This window comes from Fukomys damarensis, unplaced genomic scaffold (assembly GCF_012274545.1).
Source record: "Fukomys damarensis isolate Sample0158 unplaced genomic scaffold, DMR_v1.0_HiC HiC_scaffold_33, whole genome shotgun sequence".
NCBI classification, from domain to species: domain Eukaryota; kingdom Metazoa; phylum Chordata; class Mammalia; order Rodentia; family Bathyergidae; genus Fukomys; species Fukomys damarensis.
In genome coordinates, this window is record NW_022900945.1 from 40,191,741 (window position 1) to 40,209,703 (window position 17,963).

Genomic DNA, 17,963 nt, shown 5'->3' on the forward strand with positions numbered 1-17,963 from the left:
TCACAGCATCATGGATACAATTTTACTTAACAAGCTGGTTTTTCTGGTTTATTACCTGTCGGAACCTAGAAGAAAGGTTTACAGGAATTGACACATGTGTGAGGGAGGAGACAGCAAACACTACAGAATCAGTAAGTGAAATTATCCTCTTAAATCAGAGTCTGGCACTCTTCCAGAACTCCTTAAAGGCCTGGTCCTGTTTCATTTCTTAGTTTAATCCCTTGCACTGATTGCTCATAATGATTTCCAGTCATCATGGAAATATAAAATTACATTTAGAATATGGTTTAATAAAGCAGAGATGGACCGTGTTTTTAAATTTAAAAAGTGATTACACTTGCAAGTTTCTATAAAGGTTTGACTCCATAGCACTTAGCATGAGTGACTTCATTCTGGTTTGATTTGGTCTCTTGAAGTATAGTGCAGGAGCTCAGTACAAAAATGACCTTCCAGGCCAGAGATTTAGCTCAGTGGTGCAGCTGCCTGCCTTGCAAGTGCAAGGTTCTGAGTTCTTACCCCCCCAAATTACCTTCCACAAATTTATGTAACAGAACATATACAGTTTAAGCTCCCTTTTCTCTTAGAGCATTGCCTTTGCTGTCTTCTTTACAGTGCCACAGACTAATGTAAATTTAGCCACAAAGTCAGAGTTATCTCCCAGCTGACCTCTGCATTATCTCTTCTCACACACTCTAATAAACCAGTTTCAAAGCCCAAAGTTAAAAATAGCCCATTCTCTAGCCAGCTAGACAAATAGCAGCTGCCTTGGTTGGCACAAAAATCTAAAATGGGAATACATTCAGCTCCCTCCTCACTTGCAGAGCCAAACTCTGGGGGTTGGGAAACCTTTTGTTGAGAGCATCTGGACTGCACGGAGTTAGGAGGCCTGGTCGGGGGACAGGACCAGTCATCTGCTGCTGTCATTAAGGAGGTAATATATCATTTTTAAAAGACTAAGTCAAAAGCCTGCTGTGGCATTCTATGGAGAACGTTACAGACTTAATTCTGATACCTAGTTTTAATGAATTCTTTTTCTAAAATGTCCTTAATCTAGGACTATTATTTTTACATGAGTTCAAGAGATCTTTAAATATAATTTTATAATTTAATCATATTATAAGAATGTCATACAGTATATAAGGGAATAATTGAAATTCATCCTCTCTCTACACTCCGTTTTATTTCCTAGAGGTCTCAAGATTTCTGTGTATGTTTTCAGGACATATATATGCCCTATAATAAAATATACACAAGTTAGGCCACACTGGGTATATGGTTAGGTATCTTTTTTTTTTTTTCACTGTCTTCTAGATCATCTGCCTCATACTGCTGGTTGCAGAGTATTATTATTTATTAATCATTATACTGGGTGTGTAAGATTAGTTCCCCTTGAGGGTATCACTGTCAGTGATGCGGTGACCCGTCTACATGTAGTGGGGATCTGAGTCATCTGTAAATTCCTAGTGGTGGAACTGCTAGTCAGAGGATAATACTCTTTCTGATGCTGGGTACTGGCAGCCACCCACAGCTCCCACAGCCACGAAGTCACACAGGAAACAATGGACACTTGTCAGTGTTTTGCTGAGTAATGATGTGGAGCAGGTTAGGTTTACTAAGTGAATTTTTGACATGGTATTTTCGACTCACTGTGGGTTCACTGGGATATAAATCTCATAAGCCAAGGAACATCTGTGTTAACAAATGTTCTTCCAAAAAGGTTCCATTGGTTTATACTTTACCAGTAATATATGAGAATAGTTCTTTCTTTAATTTTTTCCAGAGAAATAGGTTAAAAGTAAACTTTATTGTTCTGGTTTGGTTTCTTTTGGTTTAAGAATCAGAAATCCCCCTTTTTTTTTTCTTTTTTCTTTTTTCCATTTAAACACTTTGTGTTGCCCTCTTTTGGTTTTAGTATTTTTCTCTGAAAAGACATCTTTCTAAATTGCGTAACAAGCAAGGTACTTTTGGGGAGAGTGATGATCAAGTTCTCTTCACATGGTTTTTTCCTTCCACAAGCTTGGTTGCCTTAGGTCAAACTAGTATTTCAGTTGATTCCTCCATCTCTGTGCTTTGGCAAGGTCTTCTGTGATCACTTTAATCATCTGATCAGTAGTTTTTTTCAAAATGGTTGCTGTCTTTAGGGCACGATCCAAGGCCGAGTTTAAAATCTACAGAGGAAAAGTCCACATACTTTAGTTACACAAACTTACTAATGTTTCTGATCATTGGTTTCCTCGCATTATTAAACATTACAAGATGGGATTTTTGGAGCATTCTGTTTTCCACAGTTTATTTCTGTTTGTGAGGATTGGTTTCCTAGGAAACCAGTCTGAGATGGAATATATGTGTTAGGGAAAGGGAGGGAAAAAAAGATCAGTACATGATTGATGAGCATGAATCAGAGGGTGAGGTCAGCAACCCACTGGGATGTTTGCCTACTGCAGAAAAAGAAAAGGCTCTTTGGGTGCACTGAAGGGGGTTTGGGGACCATAGGCGTGTGTGGGTGTGGGTGTGTAAACATTTGAAAGTGACCTGGGGATCTGCTTTAGTGGTTTGAAATAGGAAACCGCTGGCAGCACTAACCACAGGCACTGGAATAGAAACCAGGCCTCTAAGCCCAGGCGGGGGAAATCCTGCAGCTGAGGCACCACCCACAGAACACTTTCTCCAGGCCATTTCTTTTGAAACCAATTTATGAATAATACAAACCATGTGGCCACTAAGGCTTAATGTTAATGCTGAGTGCAAATTGTTTTCATCAGAACATTTTCTTAACTCCAAACTTTAAGGACTTAAAGGCTAGCAGTCCTGTGGTCCTTAAAACCAAACATATAAGCTGCAAGGATCTATAAGTTTTTTTTCTAAGACCTCACCTTAGATTCTGTTTTTTCGATGCTATTGAAGTCACACAAGGATTTGCTTCCAGAAATCTTGCAGGACTGGAAATGGGGAGGGAGGATTGCAGGATCTGCACTGAAGGTCATAAAAGTCTTTAGATTTCTTCTGGAAAGCAAAAGCACATTGGTCCTTGTGTAAAGCACACCCTCCTGTTCAGCTCAGCTCTTGTGGCTGTCTGTGTGGGGTCAGGTGTCAGGACTCAAGCACACACAATCTTTTCATAGCTCATAGGTCTATGGGGCTGAGCTTCAAAACAAGGTTGTCACATGTCTTTCCAGAATGGGACTTTTACTTAGCAACAGAAAAGGCAAGACTCCCAACAACAACTTTTTACTTATTTTTCATTATGTGGGGGCCAACACACTATTTTGCATTATTTATAAAACAAATGTACATTTTAAAAAACACCAGTTGTAGGGATCAGGTTGAGCTCATTCTAGGACCAGTGACCTTACACAGCAAAAAGGCCGAATCAGTGGGAAAATAGAAGCTCCTTTAAGTAAGAAGCCTCCCTGCTTACTTAACTATGACTGTCTTGGTGTGGGGAGAGTCGCCAAGGCCACTGAGTTGTCCAGGTCATACACCGCATAGCTGTAGGGATCTAGTCACATAGTCTCTGCGAAGGGTATTCCTGGGAGTTACGCTTTTCACAACCCTGAGTAGTAGTCCTGAGGGCTGCCACGAGTACTTGCCTGTCTGCAGGTCTGTCACGCAGCTACTGTCACTTCATTCCTCGCTAACATTATTTTGGTACATACACTTGCGAGCAGTGTCATCTTCACAAAACCTCACCTCCAATACTGTGACTTCAGAGCCTCCCTTAAGCCTTCTGCCTCTGCTACACTAATATTAATTAGTTCTGCAGTTTAGCACGTTGGATCTGTCCTCAAAGCGAGAGACGATTCTGCATTAAGCACCCTACGTAATGAAAAATTTGGCAAGGTGTGGTAGTGTGGTCCTGTGAGAAGAGCAAGGGCTTCAACTCTTCTGTCTCCCAGTATCCAGTCAGTCACCACTTTCAACAGTGTTGAGAACGGCCACGACTTGCCCACCATTGCTATGAGCCAAGTTCCATTCTCAGTACTTTCACTTATTGACTCGGTTCTCAATCAATTTGGAAATGTTTTACTCCCATTTGACATAGGAGTAAATTAAGGCACAGAGAAGTCAGGTAACATGCCCAGGAACATAGAACCAAAGACGCAAACCCAAGAAGTCTACAAAGGTCCCATTTTTAAACACTACACCGTCCTCTGGTAGTGCGTGGTGGACCCAGGCTAAGTGTGTCTGATTGTAGAGCCTGAGCTGTTTATCTGCCCTGCTACGCTGAGCTCCTGCTTTGGCTTCTCTAATCCATTTCCTATTCCTCAATAGCTAGAGTGATCTTTCAAAACTACAAAACTCCCTGATACTAAAATTTCTTGGCTTCGCATTATTCCCAAGACTCTGAAGTCCTTCTCATAGTTGACAAGCCCCTGTACAGCTGGCCTTGCCCATCTGTCTTACCTCACCCATTTCATCCTCTGCCCTCCCTCCTATGGGCTCCAGCCACTCCATTCTGGCCTTCCCCCTTCAGGAAGTTTCTTAGACTTGATGTCCTTTACTCCTAGTCTCACATCTCCTCTCTCATTCATTCATACTTATGCTTTGGAGCCCAGCTTCTGTGAACCTCCAAATTAGGTCACTAGCACTCTATATTTTCCCTTCTTGACACTTTCAAAGTTTTCCTTGCTCTTCTATCAAAAAAGCAAGCTCAGGGCTGGGTATTTGGCTCAATGGTTCCGCCACCTGCCACACAAGTGCAAGAGTTCAATCCCCATTCCAAAAATAAGCAAGCTCCACGAGGGCAGAGAGAGTGGTTGACTTTGTCATTGGATCCTCATTACTTAGTACAATATCCTACATTTGACACTCAGATGTTTGTTGAATTAATAAGTGAATAATTGAAATATTAGAAAGGGCTTGGTTAAAATCATGGTTCTACTACTTATGATCTAGGTGATCTTGGGTCAGTAATGCACAAATAACCACATTATTCTTGACCAACAATAACTGATGTGTTTTTACTACTAGTAATAAATGAATACTTACTCTCCTAGTGTAGGTTCACATTCATCTTGAAAGGATATTGAATTCACTTTCTGGGAACATAGCTGTTTTGGTTTTGAACAAGCTGAAAAATGTTTGCTATAATTAAATTCAGAACACCAAAATTACTGTAATTAAATTCAGAGCACTAAAAATGATCCCTAGATGGTGTTTACATATCGTTTCCTTTTTGGTATGAATTAATTATTTTCTAAAATTGTGTAAGACAGGTAACAGAAAACCAGGAATTTTCTATCAAGTATTCTGAATACAGGAAAAAAATTCAATTTAAACAGTTTCATTAACAGAAAAGCTATGAGTTTAGATTCTTGAGTGCTCGCTGTTGGCATTATGTCCAACTTCTGTGGGGTCAACGACCTCATCTGATATAAATGGACAGAAAACTTCCAAAGGTTGGATATAGGTTCCTGAAATCCTCTCCAACTTTAGGAGTGAAGATTCTAAGAGTCAGAAATTAACAACTGTGTTCCTAAGGCGATTCCAGAAAATACAGATTCAACAGAAGAAAACCATAAGAAAATCATCACAGGAGACAAGCCAGGAAAAGGAAGAGAGACAAGTCAGTGGTCAGGAAATCTGCCTTCTTATTGCAAGGGCCTCTTCTCTACTTCCTGTTTCCTCATCCCCCTGTCTTCTCTGTCTTCTCTTTCTCCCTCCAGGTCTACTGTCTTACTTGTGTCTGATAGCCAGGCTTCACTTCCCTCTAGACGTCCTGTCAGACAAGGGAAGCTGGAGAGATTTTTCCTTAGACGTGGAAGGCAAGGTTGGAAGGCAAAAAGTCCAAATTTAGTCATGCTGAGCACCTAGCCTTGAGCCATGAGGAGCAGAAGCACAAACAAGCTCAATCTTAATTCTTTGGTAGTCTCCAAATGTAACTTCAGAAGCTCCAAAAGAGACACAAGGCCATTGGGCCCAGTTCTAGGTCAGTCTACAGATCTATAACATCAAAGCACACTGCTCCCCAGACAGTGCTCACAGCCTCCTGCCAACAGCACACTCCGTTTTCTGTCAGCTTCAATTGCTGGAAGGTTCCTTATCAACACTGATGAAGAGCTTCCTCCCTCTTAGCCACTATACATTTTTCTAAGAGAGTTCACATTTCAATGACTTAGTTATATTCCTCGTACGCGCATTGGAATAATGGGTCCAAAGACTGAGGAGGTAGTAAAGAAAGTTTCCCCGTGGCTTGTGCAGTCTGAGTGACTGTTACTTTTTGACAATTGGTAGATTTTTCAGCTGCAGGAAGACAGGAGAGGCACAACTGAGATCACTCAGGTAAATAACATTCTTTAGTCTTGGGCCTTGGCAACTGTGAAAGATAAGAAACATTCTCCCTGGTAACCCTATCCCCAGAGGGAAAGAGTTCTGTAGGAATGAAAGAAAGATGTGACCCCTGTCAGAGAACTAGGTATGACTGTCATTCAGGGGTGGAACACGAAGTACTGTGTATCCTTCCTTTATGATCCATAGCACACTTTGTTTGTTTGTTTGTTTGTTTGTTTGCAACAGGATCTCACTATATAGTTGAGACTGACCTGGAACTCACTATGTAGCCCAGGCTGGTCTTGAACTCACAGCGATCCTCCTGCCTCAGCCTCCCGAGTGCTGGGATTACATGCGTGTGCCACCACGCCCAGCTTCCATAGCACACTTTGACCTTGCTTTTAGTACTCACATTTTGCCTTGAACTTCCCTGAATTGAGTATAAGCCCCTTCCCACTCAGTTGGAAGCTCTTGGAGGGAGGAGCCATGTCTTAGGCACCTTTATAAAATGTTTGTGAGATGTTAATTTTTTTCAAAGATAGCTGGATTTTATACTGAGAATTAGCAATATGGTATCTAAGGAGTATTTCTCTATATGCTAACTTGGGAGGGAGAAATTTAAAGTTTTGGCCATTGTGAAAAATAACAATAATAGTGGCAATTACTCAGTCACTTGTCCAGCTAGCATTTATGATGTGTTACTGACTTGCATTTAAAGCACATTCAAGTCCTTTAACCCTGGGTTTTCATATTTCCCAGCCACTGCTTAGCCTCTTGCCACCCAGGTGCAGGGCTGAATTTGGAGGTGTCTGGTAAGTGCAGGAGACCCAAGCCATAGACTGGAGACTGCAGGACTCTCCAAGAGGAAGCCGTGGCCAGTGATCTGTGGGTTTCCCACACTGGGAGAAGGGATCTCAGATGGCATCATGCAGAAGGTGTACTTACAAGGTGCAGAATTTTTATTTTCATCTAAAGAGCAGGACTGGACAAAGGCATCTCTTCTGCTGTGATTTAAGTAATACTGTCCTGGGGTATTGTATCTATAATGAAATGCTAAAATTAAAAAAAAAAAGATTAAACATACAGTTCATGGTCTTGGAGCAATAGCTGCCCCTACTTATGCCTTTTGGAGGCTGCAAGTCAATCTCACCTTCCAGAGGGTCTTTGCTGCAGTCTCTTCGGGAGTTCTGAGTCTCAGTGCCACAATGCTCACATTTATTATGCTGCCATCCACTGCTGGAGTCAGAGGAGCCAGATCTTGTATCAAAGCCTCAAAAAGCCCAAGTTACACAAAGGTGGTGTGAGTTTCCTGAGGATAGTCATAAAACGTGGCTGCTAACAGGCATGGTGGGCACTAGGCACCGCGGTGTTCACCTCTTCGGTTGTGTTGCCAAGGGGAGTTCCCAGCAAGGGTGACATCTCCAGTAAGCAACAGTTCTGATATGAAAACCTCAAGATGTAGAGGGCATATAGATGCCAAATGAGGGGCTCTGTGGGGATTTGGCCACAGAGGGCCAAGAACTTATGTTTTGTCAGCCAGGCAACTGGAGAGGTAGTTTGTCTCTATGCGGCCTTCCTGATTAAGCCCACATGAGAATCTGAACTTTCACTTTGCCCTCTTAGCCTGAGAGGCTAGCAGCAGAGAGCACAGGTCTAGAGCTCCTTGGGCAGGCCGTGGGCTGTGGAGGACTCCAGGGCAGGTCAGAGTGTGAGAGCACAAGGCCAGTCCAGGGAGCGTGCATCTCTGAATCATAAGTGGAATGGGTTTGGAGGCCTGGGGTGGATGCCTGGCTCTGCCACTGTGATAGTTGAAAATATATCCACAGATCCTTTGACATTCTCTTTAAAAGATGAAATTGGGGCTGAGGGTATAGTTCAGCAGTAGAGGATTTGCCTAGTATGCAAGAGACCCTGGATTTAATCTCCAGCACCATGGAGCAGGGAGGAAAAAAAAGAACAAAAGACAGAGCTTAATTCCTCTCTCTCTCCCTCTCTCTCTCTCTCTCTCTCTCTCTCTCTCTCTGTAAGCCTGGGCTGGATTTAGTGACTTGCTTCTAACAAAGTTTTTTGGTTTTTTTTTTGGTACTGGGAAATCGAACTCAGATCCTTGAGTTTGCAAGGCAGGCACTGGAACCACTGAGCTAAATCCCTGGCTTTAACAAAGTAATAATGGTGGCATAAAACATCCAAAACTGAGTCATAAAAGAGACTGAGTCTTCCAGCATGGTGCTTCCCTCAGATCACTTGCTCTAGGGGAAGCTGGCTGCCCTGTCATCATGACACACGAGCCGCCAATTAGAGGGGCTCACGTGGCAAGGAGCTGACACCTGGTAGCAAGGAGCTGACTCCTGCCGCAGGCCAAGGATGTAATCCACCCTGGAAAGGAGCCTCCCACCTGGACAAAGCCATCAGATGACCTCAGCCTCTGCAGACATTCTGACAGCAAGCTCACCAGAGCCTCTGAGCCCTACCCTTCCAGCTAAGCCGCTCCCAAATTCCTGGTCTACAGAAACTGTTGGATAGTGTTCATGATTTTGAGCCATTAAGTTCTGGGGTACTTTATCACACAGCAATAGATAAGTAATACACCAGCTCTTTTACCCTGGAACATTACTCAATTTCTCTGAGCCTCCATTTCCTTATTGATGAAATAAAAGAGAATAATTCCTACCTTACAAGGGTGTTATCATAAATAATATACACCATGTCAACAGTTCCCAACCTTTACACTCTTAAAGTTGAGGGCCCTAAAGTGCTTGTGTTTATGGGGCTTTATCTACCAAATATCATAACATCCACCATTTTAGAGACCTGGGGTAGAAATCTAACTGCACAGGAGAAGAGCTATCATACTACATTCAGGCAGCTCCTGTTGGACTGGGAGAGACATTTTGATATATAAATGGCAAGACATTTCTACATTTAGATCTTCCCAAGATGGACAGCTCTGAGGATTTTAAGTAGAGTTTTATACTGAGATATTTAAGAAACATTATGTAAGTTAAATATAATAAGGGCTGGGGGCATGGCTCAGTGTGAAAGCAATAACAAGAAGCCAGGTGAGCTGTTGCATGCCTATACTCCCAGCTACTTGGGAGGCTGAGGCAGGAGGATTGCTTGAGTCCAGACATTTAAGGGTAGCCTGGACAACATAGAGAGACCCTCTCTCTAAAAAAGTGAATAAATAAAAATTATAAATTAACCTCCTGTTAACAAAATGATGTTCCTGGCATGTAAAGGTACAAGATCCCAGTAATGAATGTAACTGTACTGTCTACCTAGAATGTACCAATAAATTCAATTTAAATAAAAAAACAAAGTAATGCTTTAATGAAAATAACTATATTTTCTGAAACAAAAATAAGAAGAGTATCATTAAAATTTTGATAAATATCTCTGCATGGCTGAGTAGCAGGCAGCTGGATTGTGTGGCTGCATCTCCATCAGTTTATTGCAATATCGGCCTTGCTAGAAAAAGGGAAGACCTCGTGCCCTCTCTGAAAGGTCTTCGGGGAATCCCAAAGCCCTCTGACCACACTTTGCATCTGGTACACTAAGCATTCAATCCATGACATCTGTGGTTATTATTTGAAAATGCACCATCTATGGAGAGGTGAGCTTAAAGCAAGTATGACCTAATAGCACGCTGAGTTGAAAACCAGGCTCTCAGCGACAGGGAAGATGAATGTAAGTGGCTGTGCCAGCTCTCTGGCCACCAGTTTCCTCACAGGTTGGGCTCAAAAGACAATCAGGTTCATGTGATTTCCAGTCTCAGGAGCTGCCTGACCAGGCAATGGTCTCCTGCCTACTTCTCACCCAGCATGGCCCTGCCAGGAGCTGTTTCTCTGCTTAAACTAACTTTGGAGAAAGGATCCTATGACTAAAATCATTGAGATCCATGCTCTTATGCACTCTGGTCTCCTCCCAGATCTACCTTCTTTGTTTCCTTGAAACATTTACAGACAAGTTGGCAGCAACGCCCACACGGCCTGTGACCTTACCAGGTGCAGTCATGGGTCATGCTGTGAAGAGGATGATGGGAGATTGAGGACACCGCCTGACAGGCTCTGTGGAGTCCTATGATTCCAGCTAGAAACAGGTACGACACTTCACCCTACTTAATCACATCGTATTTAATTATTAATCTTGTACATTTAGGAAAAAACTCAAAAATGTAACACCCTGGTCTAGGGCAGTGATAATGGAGCAGCAGGTAATAAGCTGGAGCCCACCGTGAGCAGAATCCACAGAGAGAGACACTGAAGACTGAGCACCCACAGCCCCGGCCCTTTAACCTACCAAGAGCTGAATCTTGGTGTGATGCCTTTTCATGAACGACAATGGAAAACCTTCCACAGTTGATCCTTCTGAGACCTTTTCTCTCCATCTTTTGCTTCCTAGAAAGAAATGCATGAGATCTCATAAAATTATGGTACATTTCTTAAAGAGATAGGGAAAGTAATGGCAAACTGAAACGTTAAATTTCTTATATCAGAGCCTGAAACAATGTGGATGTGGCCTGTTGTCCTCAACAAAGAGGTCCCCCTGTCCTTTGGGAAACCTTCCCTGTATGAAATTGCATCCAGCAATTTGGCCTGATAAGTATGTATTTATAAAACATAAAAGCAAATGTTCTAGCCGGGTGTGGTGGTGCACGCCTGTAATCCCAGCACTCAGGAGGCTGAGGCAGGAGGATTGCTAGAGGCTGAGACAGGAGGATCACTGTGAGCTGCGAGACCAGCCTGGGCTACCTAGTGAGTTCCAGGTCAGTCTCAAATACATAGTGAGTCCCTGTCTCAAAAAAACAAAAGCAAAGAAACAAACCAAAAATGTGCAACTGTTCCACAGAGTTTAATCATCATATTTACATACACAAAATAGAAAGTAGTAGTATGGAACTATAAAAACTTGTTTTCCTCATATCTGTGTCTAAAAATCAGTTCTTATCTGAAGAGGAAGCTATGCTATGAATCAGTACTGGATCACATGGCTTCCGCTAAGTACAGCTGACTGTCCAAGAAGTCTGCAAGGTGGGTTTTGTGGGTATATGCAGAGCTAAGGCTGAGGGCCTGGAGTAATTTTAGTTGTACAGTATAGGGCCACCAGGGGGCATCGGAAGGAAGCAAGTACAATGGCATTTGTCCAGCGACTTCGACCCGTGTGTAGTTCCAGCCTCCCTCCTTCACAGAGATTCTAATTCCTCTAAAGGAATTGTAATTAATAACAGTTCTTAACAAAGCTCTTGCTCAGCCCCTGGGATAGAGTAACAGCCCCTAGGGCAAGGCGCGCATTCTGAGTGTGGAGAGCTCAAAACCAAGATCTCCTGGCTCCAGGGAGACTGACTGATTCCCCGGGGCGGGTAGGAACTGGAGGCAGCGCTGCACAAACACGCATGCCCAGCTGAGCCTGGACCTGTGGAGCTCCTGCTAGTGATGAAGGGGGCTGTGTGTGAGGGGGGCCTGGCTGGGGTTCATGGGGTTGGAAACTGGAAAGCCAGGCCCTTTCCTTTTGGAAAAATATACTCTCCTTCTGAGTCACATGTTTTCTCACACTTCATTTTCTGTCTCCACCCTCCTCTGCAGCGTTTGAACATCTGCTCCCCAAACTGGAAAACTTGGAACTCGCTCAAGTGAGTGCAGTCCAATGCATGAATTGTGCTGTTCTTTAAATTCCTTTGCGCTCTAAAATCTGGTCCAAACATAACAGCCAAGGGAAGTTCTACTGGAGAAGGTTGTCTTTCAACAAGACAAAGTATTTGCTTAAATGCAATGTTTTGCATCAAAAATAATATAAAAGTATCTAAATGTTACATTTAACATATTTACATTTAGATAAATGCTATTACTTCCCCCATCAGAGAGCTATCTGATCTTCTAACGGAATAAAGAGGATATGCATAGCCCTCGCTTCAATTAATAATTCCTCAGGAATTGTGTGCTTCACCCAGATTGCAATTTGTAAATTCTATTTCCTCATTACTCCTCTGCAGGGAATCACTTGATTGTGATTTTATTTCTGTCTTGTCCATTATAGAAGAGTACATTTAGCTAGGCATGGTGGTGCCTGCCTGTAATTCGGCACTCAGGATGCTGAGGCAGGAGAATCCCCGCAACTTTGAGGCCAGCCTGGGCCATATATATATACAGTGAATTCAAGGTCAGCCTGAACTGCATAGCAAGACCCTTTCTTAAGAGAGAGAGACTATTTAGTCTGGAACATTGCTATCTCTGTCTTGGTATTTAAGTGGGTCTGTAGGATCTAGACTAGGATTTTGGAAGAAAAACATTTAGTACCTTAAATGTTTACTCAAAATGTTTTAATTTAATTTTTTATTTTTGTTTATTTTGTATTTTGTTTGTACCGGGAATCGAACTCAGGATCTTGCACTTGTGAGGCAGGTGCAGTGCTACTGAGCTAAATCCCGAGCCCTTAAATGTCCATTTTGAGAGAGGTTCTCACTAAATCGCCCAAGCTAGCCTCAAACTTTCAATTCTCCTGCCTCAGCCTCCTGAGTAGATAGGACTACAGGTGTGTGCCACCACAGACAGCCTCAAAATATTTTTTATTGTGCTTTAAAACCTTCTTTAAAATCCAAATCCAGGGCTGGGGATTTAGCTCAATGGTTCCACTGTTTGCCTCACAAGAGCAAGAACCGGAGTTCAATCCCTGGTTTAAAAAAAAAAAAAAAAAAAATCCAAATCCAGGCTTTAACTCAATAAATAAAAACAGTAGCCCTGGGATGACTGGTTGAGTAAGCTTCATGAACGCCCTTGCCCCTTGTACGGAACACCTCAATGCTCAGGATTGGCAGGGAGGTTTGACACAATGGGCCACACCAGATGACACAGAGTAATTTTTAGCACAGACTCCGAGCTGTTTCTTTTTTTTAGAGGGAGAAACTCAATAAAACACTTGCGACAAGTGCCCATTCTGGTGGTGGAATGCTTTCTAAGAGGAAGTGTAGTCTTCCAGACATCGTCTTCTGCAGCTATTAAATTCATTACTACTTGTAAGTGGTTTCTAAACAGCTCCTCCCTGCTTGACCCTTGACCTTTCAAAGGTAAATTAAGCAAGCTTTGTTTAGTCCGCGGTGAGCTGGAAGGTGGCACCTGTCACTACCAACGGAAGCTGCAAATGACTCTGAAGTTACAAGGGTTAACAGTTGATCCAAAAATGCTCAAGATTTCTCCTTAGGATTTTATACAATTTATAGCATCAGCTCTGGGAGATTTCTTTCTTAAGAATAGAAAGAAATCAACCCTGAGGAGAGGAATGGAGGTTGTTCCCAGGGGACTGGAGCAGGTGGGACCTAACGGGGAAGGCTCTGACTCAACTCAGAGCACTGAGGGAGGAAGCCGGTGTGCTACGGAGAGTTAAGAATCCCCCATCCGGGCAGTGCTCAAACAGAGCCCAGGGCTGTAACTGTGATTCCCCTCAGGGGGGCTTATCTGAGTCACCTGTGAAGATTTAAACCGCGGTTCCTACCAGAGCTGGGCTCCTGGAGATGCTTCCGTGGTAGCTGGGGCGGAGATTTGTGCCTTCCTTTAAAATCCCCCCTGGGGTTTTGATTTTCTCCCCCATAAATAAACCCGTGTTAAAGAACGACTGCTAGTGTGATCTGTGCGCCCAGCGCTGGCCAGTGTTTCCACGAGCTTTTGCCTGGTGTTATCCCAAGACCACCTCCCCATCCATGCTGGGAATGCAGCAGCGGAGGAGGAGGAGGAAGCCCTCACCATTCCAGGAGTCGGCGGCAGAAGGCACAGCCTGGACTCGGGGCCACGGTCTCCGCACGCTCCTGCCCTCCCGGCGCGCCGCTCGGGTCCTCCTGCGTCACAAAGCACACACAGAGGTGGTTGCGATGGAGGACGTGACTCACCCTGAGGCTGCACTCGCTGGGCCCAGCGGGCAGCCCAGGCCGGGCGGGCTCACGGCCGGGAGTTCAGGAGGCTTCGCTAAGCGTCCCTGACAGAAGGGGCGACGGAGCGGGGCGGGGACGGGAGGAAGACAGAGCCCCACGGCGTGAGCTTCCAGAGAAGCTTCAATCCTGGATGAGCTGCCTTCCTCCTCCAGATTTTAAAAGCTGGGCGCAAAGGAGAAAATATGTTTCCTTTTTTTTCTTTCCCGTAGTTTCAAATTACTCCACCCTCCACCACAGCATGAACAGGTTTAGAAAGATATTTTATTTTTGTTTTGTTCTGCAGTGCTAGTGCTCTACCAATGAGCCCCAGCCCCAACCAGCAAGATAGTTTTTAAATCAATCTCACCGCTGGTTAGTTGAGTTCTAAAAGTTTTTTTTCAAAGAAATACATTCAGCTATGAATTAAAACAAGGTTTAGGGACTGCCTATGTCCTAAATGATGGACTGTATGTCCCTTTTCAACACAAAATAATTCTACTGAACCAAAACAGCTGACAGCTCCCACCAGGTGTTTCTGACTGTGCTCCTGCCTCTTGTAAATACAAAATAAATGTACTTTTTCTGCCATTATAAACAATGCTGGCGTAAGTATCTTGGAACACAGAAATTTTCCACATTTTAATTACTTCCCTGAGGAAACATCTGGGCCAAAGGTCATGGACCTGTTTGTGCTAGGACACCTTTTGTCAAATTGCTTTCCTTTTTTACAGATCATACAGCCACCAACAGTGTGGATGGCTCAGTTCTACTGCACCTTTTATGGTACCAGGAATTATCATGTAGAAATGTTTTTCTTAATTTAAGAGGGGGGTGTTTGTGTTAAAGTTGTTCGAGTTGTGCTATTAAAGGAGAAAGGTTTTGCCTTGTGCTATTTATTGGTTGTGTTTCTCCTATTTGTGACTTTTTAGTTCCTATCTTTTGCCCATTAGATTTTTTGGAGGGCTTTGGTAATTTTTTATTGATCAATACAACTGCAGTATTTGTTGATGGTTCCTTTTGTGCTAATAGGTGCTCTTTACGTTGTCTTTTTTTATTACTTCCTGGCACATCGTCTGCATTTTAATGCTGAATAATCAGAGGCCCAGAGAATTCAAGTAAATTGTCAAGGTCACATGGAGCGTGGAGCATAAGTAGCTGAGATGGGTTTGAACCTTAACAGTGCGGTCCTGTGCTTGTGTTCTTCCTTAATTTTGCTCCTTTGTGCATTTAGAACACTTGATAGAATAAAGATTTCAACACTGAACATGATTTTCTCTAATTTTCTCAGTTGTCTGCCTTTAAAACACATTAACTGTGGTTTCAACTCTGCTAACAATGTAAATTAAACATTGTCAGGGGCTGAACTGCGCAAAGGGTTCTCCAGGATGCCAGTTTCAGAATCACACTCAAGTAATTAACAAAATGAACCCAAAACCAGATCATAGGATGTTGCCGTGCAATCCGAAGACAGCCTGATGTCCATTGGGTCTGGCTGGTCCTGGGCAGCCTCACCTCTACCTTTAGGTGAGTAGTTTAAAAGTAAACAATTAAAGGGCAAATTTGCATTTTAGAATCAGATCTTGAGCCACCTGGGAGGTCCACTTTGGGAGCTTATTTGGTTTCTCATTAACTGGTGAAGTCACTGGGAATTTCCTATGGTCTTCCTGGCACCTAAGGGGTGTGGCCCCTGGGCCTCTTCCTCCCCATTTCCTCCCCCACTGCCCCTGGGGCTCTGCCCTAGGGTTTCTCCAGGCTTGGCCCAGCAGGTCTGAGCTTCTCAGGTGGGCATCCCTCTGTCTCTCAGGGGCAGCTGCATGAAGAAGCAGAGTCACAGGGCTGCTGCAACATGGGAAGTGACTCAAAATCAGGTCGATTCCTATACGACTAAGGCACACATCATCCTTCCTGGAGGATGCCCCTTCCCTTAGTTGCCTCCTTAACCCAGGACTCACTCAAATGTCACTTCCAGCCACCTCTCCCCTGGTAATGCTGCCCTCCCAGGCCTACCGTGCTCAGGTCCCATTACTTAATGGCCATGACAGCTAACACCCAAGGCAGGGTGTTTAGCGTGGGCCTGGCCCTGCTGTAAGCACTACATAAAGTCATTTAAATATCATGACAACAGCAAGAGTAGGCATTATTGTCCCATTATCCAGAGGAGGAAACTAAGGCACAGAAAGGTTACCTAACTTCCCCAAGATCACAAAACTGATAAGTGACAGAGCCAGACTTTGAACATAGGCAGTCTGCCTTCAGAGTCATGCGGAATGTATCACTCTGGTATCATACTTCTGGCGTTCTATATTCATATTCAATTCTATCTGTTAAGTATGTGCCTCTCTCACAGAACCGGAAGCATCATTTGTCTTCCTTGCTCATGTTATAGCCTTGGTACCTAGAAAAGTGCCTAGCATATAGCATCAAATCGTGCTGAATAGATTAGACTAGCAGTAAGCTCTCTCTTCAGGGCTACTCATGACATGACTCAGGTAGAATTCTTATTTCACAGCCACTTTTGTGAACTGGGGACCAAGGAGAGAAGTGCCAATCCAGACCTGGGGGAGCTCCTGGGTGGATGGCCATGCTGACTCGACAGACTCCCTCATACCACCCAAGCTAGTGCAGTTCAGGCCTAGCGAGACGATAAGCTGTGAACCTGGGAGATTTCTTGTGAAGCACTGATCAGTTAGGTCTTCCGCGGCTCTGGGATCCCTGTACGGAGCCTTCACGGTAAGAAGCATTCAGTCAGATGTTCAAGGTACAAAGATGAGTACCAAGGCACAAGACAAATGAGCCCAGTACTGTGGGAACACGAAGGTAGGGCAAAGAATTCTGCCTGAGGTGGGAGCTGGCTACTAAGGGTGCAAAAACACCCTACCTCTGAACCTGGTCCTCAGATGAATGAGGTTTTGCTGGGCAACCAAGTGTTTGGAGGAATTAAACACACTTTGGAAGAGCTAACATTTATGTAATCTCATCTCGGTAGCTTGAACAAAAACCTCTTTCAAGTTTTGAATATCAGCCTCAGGTTGTGTCTTCAAATACTGTATGAACCTATGTGGTCAATTTAAGGTAATTACTTAGATGATTCAGTCTCTCCAAATTGAATTTGAGTTTAGTCTGAAATGTTCTGCTACTTCAGGCTACAAAAACAAAACATGTAGAACTATGGTGGTGATTGATTTGAATTCTCAATCCTGTATATAAAAATAATCCAAAAAGAATTTTACTTGAGAGGAGGAAAATGTGGATTCAGAGGAAATTACTTCACTTAGTATGCTATTCTTTATTTAGAAAATGGAGTATAAGACTATTAAGAAAATTTTTTCCAGGCATGATCCTTTTGCTATTTATTCATCCAGAAAAAAATAGCTCTTCTGTGGCTTATCAGTTTGAACTGCATTGCTACATCCTAAACTCATAAGATGTTTCAAAAACCAACATTTGAAATAACTTCCAGTTATTAAAAGCTGGTTCCGTTTTAAGTAAATTCATTGGGCCAGGGATTTAGCTCAGTGGTTCCGGCACCTGCCTAGCAAGTGCAAGGGCCAGTGTTTGATCCCTGGTAGGAAAAAAAAAAAAAGTTGACATTAACTTAGGATTTTTGGAGGGCCCTGTTTCTCTTGTTGTTATAGGAAGAACCAAAGCAGCTACCAGCACAGTTGATGAAACTTTATGATGTCCTTCAAACGAGGAGATCCAACTCTGCAGATTCAGACCTCTATTTGGAAGAGTAGAAAAATCCACCTCCCTTCCTGCTGTCAGGGACAATGACCTGGGGGAGCCTGAGAAGAAT

At 43.4% G+C, this 17,963-nt stretch overlaps 1 protein-coding gene across 1 annotated transcript in view; it reads right to left on the reverse strand.

Annotated features, from left to right (window-relative positions):
• Nucleotides 1-1,815: 1,815 nt before the first annotated feature.
• Aknad1 (AKNA domain containing 1) overlaps nucleotides 1,816-17,963 on the reverse strand; it is a 33,130-nt gene continuing 16,982 nt past the window's right edge. The window contains 7 exon segments of the mRNA XM_010605939.1: nucleotides 1,816-2,168; nucleotides 2,874-3,003; nucleotides 4,990-5,071; nucleotides 7,216-7,323; nucleotides 7,421-7,540; nucleotides 10,570-10,667; nucleotides 14,004-14,095. Of these exon segments, the coding sequence (XP_010604241.1) occupies nucleotides 2,037-2,168; nucleotides 2,874-3,003; nucleotides 4,990-5,071; nucleotides 7,216-7,323; nucleotides 7,421-7,540; nucleotides 10,570-10,667; nucleotides 14,004-14,095 (762 nt within the window). The 3' untranslated portion in view covers nucleotides 1,816-2,036.